We start from the raw sequence: 12,606 nt of genomic DNA, 5'->3' as shown, positions 1-12,606 counted from the left end.
AAACAAAGACGTCGCGCGGCGCGGCGCCAGCGGTCTAAGTTGCCGCTCCGGCTACGCCTGCAGTGACGTCGATCGCGCCCCATATCGCTTCCTCAGCCAAGACGCTTTGCGCTTCATCATAAACTCAGTGTTTCCGTCTCCACGTCCGCCCTCAGTGGCATCGCGTCCTTCGCGCCTTCATAAACAATCACAGGCGCCACACCCGCACCTCTGAACCATGCCTTTCTTCTCTGCGCCCCAGGCACTGCGTTTGCGCTCTCTTCCAACCGTGTCGTCAGACTTTGTCGCCATGGCATCACAATCCTACGACTATGGCGACAGCCGAATGTTCCGCGTCTTCAACAATGACCACAGCTCCCATCCCGATTTCGCAAACCTCACCCTCCTCGTCTTCGAGGCCGTCATGGAGGTTGTCTGCGTCAGCGCCCCTGGTTACATTGTCGCGCGCATGGGCATGTTCGACGCCGAGAGTCAGAAGTTCCTCGCCAACCTGAACACGCAGCTGTTTACGCCCTGCCTTAGTGAGTGAAGCCGCACCAGAGCTGCGCACCAACTACGTCTGACCCTGGCCCAGTTTTTACTAAACTCGCCTCTCAATTGACGGCTGAGAAGCTGGCTGAGCTTGCCGTCATTCCCGTCATCTTCGTCGTGCAAACCCTCATATCCTACCTTGCCGCCCTTCTCGTGTCGCGGGTATGCAAGTTCAACAAGAGAGCCTCCAACTTTGTCGTTGCCATGGCAGTATGTCGCATTCATCACATGCCCTGTTAGCGACATGAACTGACAGCCCCAGGTTTTTGGAAACTCAAACTCGCTACCAATCTCCCTCGTCATATCGCTCTCGCAAACCCTCAAGGGACTGCATTGGGACAAGATCCCCGGTGACAACGACAACGAAGTCGGTGCGCGCGGTATCCTCTACCTGCTCATTTTCCAGCAGCTTGGCCAGCTCGTGCGATGGACATGGGGTTTCAACGTGCTGCTCGCACCCGCCAGCGCCTACAAGGACGATGATGCAGGCAAACATAATGCCATCGAGAGCGGAGAGTACAGCGACGACGAGGCACAACATCTCCTCGACGACTCTCATTCCGACTACGAATCTGGCAACGTCACCAGCTACGCCACTTCGGCAGAGTCCAGCGACGACGATTCCGACTCCTTGTTCAACCGCGCAGACGCCCAAGCTACGACCGACTTCATCACGCCCACCAACGGCAATGCTATAATCAGAGGAGCTGGTGACATGAGCGGAAACAGCAACGGTGCTGCCAACGGACATCTCAGTAGCATTCTTGAGGCTCACAACAAGGGAAAGGCACCCAAGGGCCTCAAAGGGATGCCCGCACGCGCTAGAATGGCTGTCCAACGCTCTGCGAGTACCGTCTCCTTGACCACTTCCCGTGCCAGCAGCCGAGTCTTTGCAAGCTTGCCCAAATGGCTGCAGGGGCCGCTTTACAAGACCGGAACGCTTCTATCGCGATTTTTCAAGGGCGTCTGGGATTTCATGAACCCCCCTCTATGGGCTATGTTGATCGCTATCCTCATTGCTTCGATCCCACCTCTACAGCACCTCTTCTTTGACCCAGGCACGTTTGTAAGCAACTCGGTCACCCGCGCGATCAATCAAAGTGGACAGGTTGCCGTCCCGCTCATCCTGGTCGTCTTGGGCGCCAATCTTGCCCGCAACACTCTACCAAAAGAAGACCAACACTCGATGGAAGATGAAGGCGTAGAGAAGAAGCTAGTCATTGCCTCGCTTGTTAGTCGCATGCTCATTCCTACGCTTCTCATGGCGCCTATGCTGGCTTTGACTGCCAAATACGTCCCCGTGAGCATTCTCGACGATCCCATTTTCATCATCGTCTGCTTTCTGCTCAGCGGTGCACCCAGTGCGCTCCAGTTGGCACAGATTTGTCAGATCAACAATGTGTACATGGGAGCCATGTCAAGGATTTTGTTCCAGAGCTATGTTGTCTGGATTCTGCCTTCGACTCTGCTGTTGGTCATGCTGGCGTTGGAGACAGTCGAGTGGGCCCGATAGAAGCTGCTTTGGGAGAAAAGAAGTAGACGCCAGGCTGCGTCTCTCGTGTTGAAACAGGGTAGAGTTATCCTGGCTGTGTATTTGGGTCAAAAGCGAGGCGTTCCGGCATTGGTTATTGGTTTACTTGTTGTAATTGGGTTGTGGGCATTGCGTATTGGGGCGTAGTGTGACCTTATCGAAACCAGCTTGTAGACATACCGTACCAGGCTTGAGTTTTGGAAATTTGCCATGTACGAATAGATTACGCGGACGCACGTTTGCCACGTTTGCGCCCACATATCCTCCTACCTAGCCTCAGTTTGCAGGTTTCTGCCCACTCTTTCTATGCCCCTGACGTAGATTGCCAAGGCCTACCAACATTCAAAGATAAAGCTACTGGACAAAGATGATGGACCCTCGTGACAGGAATATACAATGGCCAGCAAGTCATAAAATCCGGTTATCACTCTTATCTTGAAAGGTTAATATAATTCACTGCCCTTCACTTGCCTCTGGTATTTTCGCGTCTCTCACCTGTGCCCTGCGTCGTATCGCCGTATCCTGACCGCCAATCAGCTTGGCACGTGGACCCTGAGCTCGCGTGTACTTTCTCCGGCCTCTTTCCTGCACAGACTACCGATAACACCTGCCCACCAAACAACCAAACTTTGCTGCCAACCACCTAGGAAGCGGCAATTGTGAGGACTCACTACTCCCGGACAAGATTACCGAATCATTCCTACCAAGAGGGTGACGCGGCCAACCTTACCCGACCGGACCGCACCGGGGAGCCTGTCCTGAGCAACTCTAAGCATGGCCGACCCCTCCAATTGGCAGGCGCCGCAGTCTGGTGGCCCACTGCGAAGCGACCATTCCACCCCTTTGCTCAGCACTGCCTTGGAGGATGGCTCGTCACCACATTCGACCAAAGGTTAGTCGTCACTGGTGACTAGTGCAGCAATCACCTTTACTTCTTGCCATACCAATCGCAATTCCAAAACAGAATCTCTGCTTATCATGCTTTCACAGTCGTGTCTTTTCCCGATGATAACACCATCTCGCCACTGATGATTGGCAAGAACAAAGAACTTGACCAAAAAGACTATTTGGATCTTGACAGGCCTGCTAGGCAACATACCACAAGCATTAGTAAGAAGCGATTGACTGCACGCCCCTCAACTGAACGCTTGGTTCCGAGTAAAGTCCCCACTGCTGAAGGCAACCCATCCTTGAATTCGTTGCTTTCGGACAGCTCGACAGATGTCGGGTCACACAGTCATCATGCGCACGAAAACCTGCTGAAACAGGTCGGCACATGGTTGAAGCACGAGCGAAGCAGGCGTCATGCTCGTCGGGCAAAACGCAAGGCCGCCAAAGAAGGTGATGCTTCTCACGAACAATCTGGAGGCGCTGGCCGTGAAGCAGCCGATCAACCTATATTTCGACCCAGAAGCGACTCCGATTCCTCTCAAGGTGAAGACTCCCTGAATCAATTGGCCACCATCCTGGAGAAGACTCTATCTATGAAGCTGGCCGACGCGAAGAGAAGGCCTGGTAATTCGTCTAGAAACTCTACGGGTTTGAAACGGCATTCTGCAATTTCCCTCGATGCAGACTACTTCGAGTCGGTAGATCAGCTCGTTCCGAGTTGTGAGGCCATTTTGGATAACTCCAAGACCATGGCATACAACGTCGACTTACCCGGAGCTGAATCCGTCCCTGAAGTATCTGAGAAAGAAGCACGTAAAGAGAGAGAGGCTTGGACCAAGTTTCGAGCCGAGATCCTCCGTCTAGCCCATACTCTAAAATTGAAAGGATGGCGAAAGGTACCTATGGAGCTGAGCAATGAGATTGACGTACAGAGATTGAGTGGCGCATTGACAAATGCTGTATATGTTGTCTCACCTCCCAAGAACTTACCGGCACAGGAGCAGAATGAGGACGGTCCGCCCAAGCCTAGGAATCCTCCACCGTAAGTCTGTTTCGGTCGAGTCAAGCTTGTTCTGACATGCCGCAGAAAACTTCTCCTGCGTATCTATGGTCCACAAGTGGAGCATCTGATAGACCGAGAGTCTGAGTTACAGATTCTGACACGACTTGCTCGCAAGCGCATCGGTCCGCGTCTGCTTGGTACCTTCACCAACGGACGATTTGAGGAATTTCTCCATGCAAAGCCACTCACATCCAAAGAACTGCGTAATGCAGACACCTCAAAGCAGATTGCAAAGCGTATGCGAGAGCTTCATGAAGGCATTGACCTACTAAAGGAGGAGCGAGAGGCTGGCCCATTTGTCTGGCAGAACTGGGACAAGTGGGTCGAGCGCTGCGAATACATCGTTACTTGGCTTGATCAGCAGATCCGTGAGGCCAAGCAGAACGCAACACCATCATCTTCCGACAAATGGAAGAAACTGGGATATGTCTGCGGTACGGAGTGGCCAGTCTTTAGGCAGATGATTGAGAAGTATCGAAGGTGGTTGGAGGAACAGTATGGCGGCATTGACAAGATCAACGAGCGAATGGTCTTTGCGCACAACGACGTAAGTTATCATTTATGTTAAATGCCCGCAAGCTGACTGTGTGACAGACCCAATACGGAAACATTCTACGTATGGTACCACAAGGCGAGTCGCCACTGCTGCTTCCGGCAAACCAGCACAAGCAGCTAGTGGTCATCGATTTTGAGTATGCAAACGCAAACCTTCCCGGCCTCGAGTTTGCAAATCACTTCGTAAGCTGCTTTTGTCTTCATCACCCCCTTTATTTATAGCATTTACTTTCATAAGCATACAGTCATGCCGTCTGTATATCAGCTAACATACTTATCCAGACTGAATGGACATACAACTATCACGACGCAGAGGTTCCTTGGCGCTGCAACACCAAGTACTATCCGACCATCGAAGAGCAGCATAGATTCATTCGAGCGTATCTTATGCACAATCCTTCATACAAGGCATCTGGTGGTTACACATCAAACCCTGCGACCCCGCATCTTGGCCCACTCCCCTCGACAGGTAGCACGACTGCCCTAACTGCTACCGCAGTCCCTACCAATATCTCTACTTTCATGCTTGACTCGCGAGCTCCACCCGGTGAGAAGTATCAGGAACAGGAAATGCAGTCCGAGCGCCAGATCGAAGAAGAGACACGCCGTCTGCTAGCTGAGACAAAGCTTTGGCGTCTGGCAAACTCTGCAATGTGGGTTGCTTGGGGTATAGTTCAAGCTCACGTGCCCGGCCTTCCCGACTTCGATGCCGAGGAGAAGAAGGCAGCCGAGATTCAGAACGAAGAGGCAGTCGTACTGGACGGTGTCACAGCAGAGATCAAGGCGGAGGCAGAAGCAGAGAAGCAGGGGGCAGGGATCGTGAGTGAAGAAACGGCTGAGCAAAAAGAAATACAGATACAAGCGGAACAGGATGCTGACCTATTCAAGCCGCAGGATGAGGAAGAGTTCGATTATCTCGCTTATGCTAATGATCGTGCAATGTTCGTCTGGGGCGATGCACTACGCATGGGCATGGTGGACATGAAGGACTTGCCTGAGGAGCTGCAGAGCAGAGTCAAGCTTGTGGAGTACTAAGCGTTAGGGAACCGATGATGATGCACGATTTATGAGCCAAAGGGGGTTAGGGGTTCTCCATCAAGGATGAGGGGAGAACCAGTGTAGGAATATGGGCTAACGATTTTCGACACGACGATCATGGTGCGATGGCAGATTCCATGCTAGAGATCATGACCAAGTCAGGCGGAGGCAGACATTTGTCACATGTATAAAAGCAATACAAAGAACTTGTCAAACTCGTGCGTACTGCAAGCTAGTGATGTGAAGCATTTCATACAATACATGATTCAGTATTTGATCGGAAAAGATATAATCAAGTCACAATAGACTTCTCATACCATCCTGGTATCCATGATAAAACGCCCACACAACGCCAAACAGACCACAATATTGTCTTACGAGGAGACATTTCCGTCAAGATGCGTAAACCAGATATATTCATTCCTCCTCTCACTCAACTCGTATCCATAGCATCCACATCCACATCCCCATCCTTGTCCTCCTCCTTCGCCCCAGCTCCAGCCCTCGTAACCCCCCTCTCCAATCCCGCAACTAAACCCTCCAACCCCCTCACCTCCTCGACCCTCACCCTACTGCTTCCCTCCCAAACGCCCTCAACCCCATCCTTTGTATCCACGCCCCTACGTTCCAAAATCCTCTTGCTCTGACTCTCAACATAGACCTTGCGCTCTCTGCTCAACTCTTCCTTGTTCTTCGCTCCCGCATCCGTTTGGCCCGCTGAAGCAGAGTGTGGGGTCGTGTCGCTGGGTAGTGCCGTGGTGGCGAGGTGTGGTTTTAGGGATGCGAGAAGTTGGCGGAGGTAGGGCAGTTGGGATGTTGTGAATTTGGTGTGTGTGGTCAAGGGGGCGGTTTTCTCGGTGTTCTTGTCGTTGGGTGTGGTTGTGGAGAGGCTGTGTAGGCCGAGGGATTGGGCGGCGGGTGTGTGGGTTAGGAAGGCGAAGGGCGCGTTGGTGGTTTGGTTTGGTGGTTGCTCGGCTGGTGATGTAGAGTTTCGCGTTTCGCGTTTTGTAGTGGTGGTTGTGTTGGGTTGGATGAGGGCTCGTAGGCGGGCTATTTGCGCGTCGTTGCGTGTTTTCTCCGCGACGAGGGCAGCGTTTAGTTTTTGGGTTTCGATGAGTTTGCGGCGGAGGGTGTAGAGGGCTTCGGGTGTGAGGGTGGTGTCTTTGGGCGGGGGTTCAACGTTCTAGGGTGTTGTGTGTTAGACTGGTCACTCTGATACTTGTTGCAGTTTGACAGCCTTCTCTATTCACCTACCTCATAGTGTCCCAGCCTCACCCAATCCCCTAGCCCTTCATCTCCTCCTTTCCCCCTCCCGAGAGCAAACACGTTCCTCAGCGTCCAAATTTCCAACTTGTCAAAGTTCTTGTCTACTGCATTTTCCATTAATGTCTCTAGCTTGAGCACTCCCTCCTCGATTTCCAGCTTAGCCTCTGGGTATACATCCTGACCATCTTCATCCTTCTCTGGCGTGCGCCCTTGAGAGGCATAGAGGTCGGCAAAACCAAGGAGGGAGGGGTCGGCGGCGGAGAGGCCTGTTTCGAACGAGTCGGTGCAACGGTAGAGAACCTCATTCACAGCGTTTATTATGTCATCAATCAAGGACTACATAACAAATTAGTCAAGTTATATAGTGTAAGACTGGTATGAGAGTAGAATATCTGTTTTGGTGCAACAGTCGCAAATGCTTTGGAAGAGTGGTAGGCGGGGATATGCACATGCACATATGCTCAACCCAGGCCGCAGCACTAGCCAAGGCTATTGATACATACAATTGGGGGCCAAGTGAAGTGCTCAGTAAGGAGCATATTCTCCTGCTGCTTTGTGCTCGCCATCTTGTGCGTGGTTGGGTCGTTGTTGCCGTTGGCGCAATGCTGTAGTCGGATGTTTGCGACGCGCCGAGGGACGTGTTTACCCCGGCCGGGATGCTCACTCGACCGAACGACAGGCCCAGGCTAGCCATCTCGCTTAAATTCCCTGTCCTGGAATCCCTGCACGGAGGGCGAAGTCGAGGTGCGTAAGGTGAGGGGAACCGTTGATGCACGCTGAGGAGTAATTACATCAGAGTTGCCGTGTTATTGTTGGTTGTTATCACAGTGATTAGCAAAGAATATCCATCTCCAGCAATCGTGTAGAAGATCATGCACAATCACGGTTTGTGTGCTGAGGCAATGGCGCCAAAATGCGGTCAAAAGTGAGACATTCGGTCCCTTGATTAGATGCAGCTTGTTCAGTTGCCCGTGATACTCAATACATTGCCCCAAGCACCTTTGCTATGAGTCCTAAATTATACAATGCTGCCAGCCACCAGCACAAATCCTGTCGGCTACATCTACAGCTAGCGCTTCTATGAAGATACGCAAAGCTTCCGACCCACTGCCTAGCACACTGCATCTCCGCCCCATGGCTACACACAGTAACAGTGGTATAATGTTTTCGCTCTCACGCTGAATGTCATCGACAAGAGCGTCAGAGTACTTTTCCACACTCGCTGAAGATAGAGAAGACGAGAATAATTGGTAATCCAAGATAACAGTGACACGTATAACGCCAATAAGCCCTGCGTGGAACCTAGGGTGACCACTCCCCTTGTGTCATGTCGCTGTCGTAAATGCAGTAGATGAGAAGCAAAAGATAACCCCGCAACCGTTATCGTACCCGTAGCCTACGCGGCGGAGCTGGATATCTATATGACGCGTACACCATTGTGCATGTCAAATCTTAGTTGGCTCAATACGCTCGCTGTTGTTCGCGGTAACGACGATCCTCTTCCATTCGGCGCGCCTTCTTTTCCCGCTCCAGTCGGATCTTGTGCGCTTCGGTTCCGTCGTCCATGAGTGATTCCTTAAACCAAGGGTGTTGTAGTGCTTCCTTGGCCGTGATCCGCTTCTTTGGGTCGTAGACGAATATCCGCCTCAACAGGTCCAAGAATTGCCTGTTGAAGTCGGTGTGCGCGGGTATAGTTTCCTGGCCTTGTTAGCAACCATGAAGCAATACAACCAGAGTGTACCTACAGGTAGCTTCTTCATCGCCTTGACGTATTTCCTGGACGCCTTGTTTGTCTCCGCATTGGGGTAGTCTAGCTTGTAATTCTTGAAGTATCTCGCCGCGCTGAGAATGTTAGCCATGCTACCGAATCCAAATAATGTATCGACTTACGAGCTCGTCGAGTTGCGTGATGAGCCGCGGTCTTGCTTGTAAACCGCACGCACAATGTCCCGATCAATCTTGCCGCTGCAAACAGCCTCCATCATGGCTAGATGTTCAAGATTGTCGTGTGTCTGGAACAAGGCATCGCCGGTGAAAAACTCGACTAGAATGCAGCCTATGCTCCAGATGTCACATGGGAAACTCCAGCCAAGATTAAGGATGATCTCAGGTGCTCGGTAGTGACGAGTTGATACAACTGAAGAATGGTACTCGTCGTTGAATGTCGCTGATCCAAAGTCAATGAGTCTAATCTCTGGGTCAAGAAGGACCTTGCGATGTCTAGCCGTCCGGTTGATCGTGGTCGAAGACGAGGGTACAGTTCTATTGTACGTGAAGGTTTGGTAATTGTTGTTGACAAGAAGAATATTCTCTGGTTTCAGATCTGTATGGATGAGGTTAAGGTCATGCAAAAATGCTACACTGGTGAATAGTTGCTTTGCGAACTTTTGGATGTGGGAGCTGGGGAAGGGGACGAAGCCGTTGGACTTGAGGAAGTCAAAGACACTTTGGCCGTAGAGATCGGTGACGATGCAGATGTGGTTTCGGAAGTCGAAGCAGTCTCGCAGATGTATACATCTGTTGATGTTGTGCTTGTCATTGGATGCCAGTGTGGACAATACCCTTAGCTCGATGCGACTGGCATCTCGGTATTTGGGTACTGATCGGATGACCTTGATGGCGCAGTTGGTGCCCTTGCGCCTGTCGTAGGCCTGGACGACTTTGCCAAAGGTGCCCTGGCCGAGCAGCTTCGTGATTTGATCTGGAATCAGCGTTAGCAGGGTGCTTGATGGGATGTGGAAGGAGATGCATACATCGCTCTGTGAGGTCGGCATCGGGTACTACGATGTAGTGACCATCTTCATCATCTACCTTCTGGTCCTTGGTGTAGGATTTCTAGAGTACATGTTAGTACTAAGTGCTGCGAAGGGGTGAAATACTCGTACATCTGGGATGACCTGCACATGCACGTCCTTTGCCTTGATGACTGGGTTGGGAGGCGGCTGGTACAGACTGAAGGGGTCGTCATGGTCTGCCAGCTCTCGTCTTTTGGCCTGCTTGGCTTCATCCTGTACTACCGCGCGGGTGCGCTTGCGCTTCTGGCCAGCCGCCGAGTTGTCGAGAGGCGAGATGTGGTGATCGTTGCTGGCCTGCGAACCCAATGAGGTGTGCGCAGTAGTATGCAGGGCAGACGTGGTCCGGTCCGTAGACAGGGAGTGGTTGGGCGAGTCGTAGTAGGGTGTTTGGGTAGTCGAGTAGGACGTGTGCTGGTTGTAGACGGGATCATAGGCTGTCGAAGCGGCCGTCTTGCGCTTCTTGTCGGTATGGCGTGCCGATGCGCTTTGGGCAGTGCGTGCAGAGCCTGGCTGGCGCGGCGGCGGGGGCTGGGGCTCATCGTCGTCGTCGTCGTCAATAACAATAACCTCCCTCGGGATGCCGTTCTTGTAGAAGTCGGCCCAGTCGGGATTGCGCCGCCGCTGGGCCGAGCCAGGGTCGTTTGCGCTCATGTCGATCGGGGACGGCTGTGTGATGGGCGGCAGCTGGGGTGGTTGCTGTCGTGAGTGCGTGGCTGTGGTTCGGCGCAGGTCTGAATTCGAGGTGCCGCTAGCGTAGCCGTTGTAGAGCGAATTGCCTATCCGAGCAGACCCGTTGGCGATCTGGGCATTGGAGATGTTGGATTGGTATGTCTGGTGGTGTGAATAAAACTGGTGATGGGGCGGGAGTGTGGCCGTGGCGGTCGAGGGCGTCGACATGATGCGGTGTCGTGGTCTGGAGCCGACGTCGTGGGTGACGCTGCTTGTCTGCGCAGGCTAGCGGCTCGAGCACGTCGTCGGTGAGGCGGCCAAAAAGGGCGCGACTGGAGACGTAAATGGGGGGTGCTCGGTGAAAGTAAATGGCGATGCACGGGGAGTCGCTGGCGGCGTCCCGTGACGGGGGCGATCTCGGGGGGGGGGCAGCAGATGTTCTTGTTCTTCAGCAGCCAGCAGCCGTGTTATCGCAGGCCAGTCTGGAGCAATCGAACAAGGACGTGCAGAGGGCGGACTGGGGACGCTCACGGCGATGGCTCACAGTGGACTCTGCGATGGGCGTAGACTCGCGGAAGAATGGCGGGTGTCGAACATGTCAGAGGGAGCAGAAAACGTCGTGGTCGCCGGGTGGAGAGGCAGGCGAGGTTGAGATCACACTTGGAGTCTGTGGTGAGATGCCGGGGCCTGTGCGGTCCACTCGCTCGTCATTCGTCTTCGCGCGCCACGCCAACGACACGCGCCGAGCCAGTCTACTGTGCCTCCAGCCTCCGCCCGCCGTCTATGGGCTGCGAAGAATGCTTCCAGTGCATGTGCAGTTCTTTACCCTGGCCGTCGTTGCGACCAAAAGCCAGCGTGCCGTGGCTATCATCATGTCACCTGGCCAATGTCGGGGCGTCCAGGCCAGCAGCTAGGCTGGGCAATCAGGAACAAGCCCGAAGCCCGTCAATTATCTATTTGGTCGCTTGCGCCAGAGAGGCTGCCCCCAACTATTTGGCAAATCCTTTCCTCGCCGCGCTCGAGTACGGCAGTATAAAGTCAGGCCGCCGCAAGCTGCGGATGAGAAAAAATGCCTATCAGGGTGCATTGGTGATATTATTTCACCGCAGAAGGCTCGACTACACAGAATACGCACGAGTCGGCCCTTGAGGCACTAGATCGAGTGCGCTCTGGCCGCCGCCGTACGTCGCAGACTCGCGAGAGTGAAACCGTTGCATACCGAGATTGGTCTTGTCCGAGAGAGCCTAGGAATGAAAAACAACCACTCCCTAACACATTCCCCCAGACGCTGCGGCTCTGCAAACATCCGGTCATGGCATGCCCTGTCTGTTGTGTTACATTGTGCCCCCAGAGTGAAGCGGTAGGCTTGGTCACGAGAAAGGACATCTGCCATCTTGTACCTAGTGTCATCCGGCTACCACAATACCCATCACGCTTGCTTGCGAGCGCATTGCTGGGGAAACATGCCCAAAACCCACGTCACAATAGTCTTCTCCCAGACGGTGTGTCCGCACGCGTGTATCCACCATCTTCTTCAATTCTACTTGCATGTTACCGTTGCTGTCTGTCATGCCGGCTATTCTTGCAGGTGCGAGGGCCGTCCCTGCCGCACGTGGAGCGCTTACCTCACTAAAAGCCGTTTACCTTAATATGACGCACCTCCTCCGCTGCTATCAATGTGTATAGGAGGCTTACGCCCGGCACTATAGCCTAATGTGAGCGGTGAGCACCCTCCCTCTGCATCGCTCATCGCTCATGCTGACTTGATGGTCGTCCCTCTTGCTCCGCTTCACCGATAGCGTCATCGAGCCACATCTCCACACCAACACCACGCTTTGTGGTAGCCTTGCATTACCCAGCTCACGAAACCCAAACTATTTCACTCCGGCATTGCCATGTTACGCCTCTTGCTTGCGTCGAAGCGTTTAGCGTTTCCCTAGCCGCCAAGCAAGATGCCGTTTCCACTTTCGCCATTGCGGCACGGCTCCATCTTGGCAGGTGCTCAACTCCAGCCTGGAATGTGGCTACTTTCTTCGCAAGAACAATGACCTTTGTATATAACATGCTTTCATTTTGGACACTATACGCCTATGTACCTGGGAATTCAAACTTGAACCCAAACTTGAGCCAAAAGAATGTGACAAGGAAATTGATGCAACCAAAAGACAACTTCTGATGTACATGAACGCCTTTGATCAATAATCAGACAGCCTTTCCCAGTGCGAAACATGTTCAGACAGCCACTCCCATGCATGCTTGTGTTGAAT

General features: G+C 53.0%; 4 protein-coding genes across 4 annotated transcripts; 2 read left to right on the top strand and 2 right to left on the bottom strand.

Annotated features, from left to right (window-relative positions):
• Window positions 1-217: 217 nt before the first annotated feature.
• On the top strand, window positions 218-2,044 carry PtrM4_079000 (Mem-trans multi-domain protein; the record flags this gene model as incomplete). Its single annotated transcript, XM_066106363.1, has 3 exons — window positions 218-521; window positions 575-741; window positions 794-2,044. 3 exons carry the CDS (start codon window positions 218-220, stop codon window positions 2,042-2,044), a joined length of 1,722 nt encoding a protein of 573 aa, XP_065963301.1.
• Window positions 2,045-2,836: 792 nt separating this feature from the next.
• PtrM4_078990 (CotS, choline kinase involved in LPS biosynthesis) lies at window positions 2,837-5,606 on the top strand (the record flags this gene model as incomplete). The annotated part of the gene is made up of 5 exons (XM_066106362.1): window positions 2,837-2,954; window positions 3,053-3,995; window positions 4,041-4,563; window positions 4,611-4,754; window positions 4,854-5,606. 5 exons carry the CDS (start codon window positions 2,837-2,839, stop codon window positions 5,604-5,606), a joined length of 2,481 nt encoding a protein of 826 aa, XP_065963300.1.
• Window positions 5,607-6,851: 1,245 nt separating this feature from the next.
• Window positions 6,852-7,441, bottom strand: PtrM4_078980 (uncharacterized protein; the record flags this gene model as incomplete). Its single annotated transcript, XM_001940792.2, has 2 exons — window positions 6,852-7,211; window positions 7,379-7,441. 2 exons carry the CDS (start codon window positions 7,439-7,441, stop codon window positions 6,852-6,854), a joined length of 423 nt encoding a protein of 140 aa, XP_001940827.2.
• An 895-nt stretch (window positions 7,442-8,336) lies between these two features.
• Window positions 8,337-8,860, bottom strand: PtrM4_078970 (uncharacterized protein; the record flags this gene model as incomplete). The annotated part of the gene is made up of 3 exons (XM_001940791.2): window positions 8,337-8,573; window positions 8,621-8,717; window positions 8,766-8,860. The coding sequence occupies 3 exons, from the start codon at window positions 8,858-8,860 to the stop codon at window positions 8,337-8,339; spliced, it is 429 nt and encodes a 142-aa protein (XP_001940826.2).
• Between the last annotated feature and the right edge of the window lie 3,746 nt (window positions 8,861-12,606).

This window comes from Pyrenophora tritici-repentis, chromosome 3, assembly GCF_003171515.1.
Source record: "Pyrenophora tritici-repentis strain M4 chromosome 3, whole genome shotgun sequence".
Taxonomy (NCBI): Eukaryota; Fungi; Ascomycota; class Dothideomycetes; order Pleosporales; family Pleosporaceae; genus Pyrenophora; species Pyrenophora tritici-repentis.
Note: the sequence above shows the minus strand (reverse complement) of the source record. Positions and strands in the feature narration are given on the sequence as shown.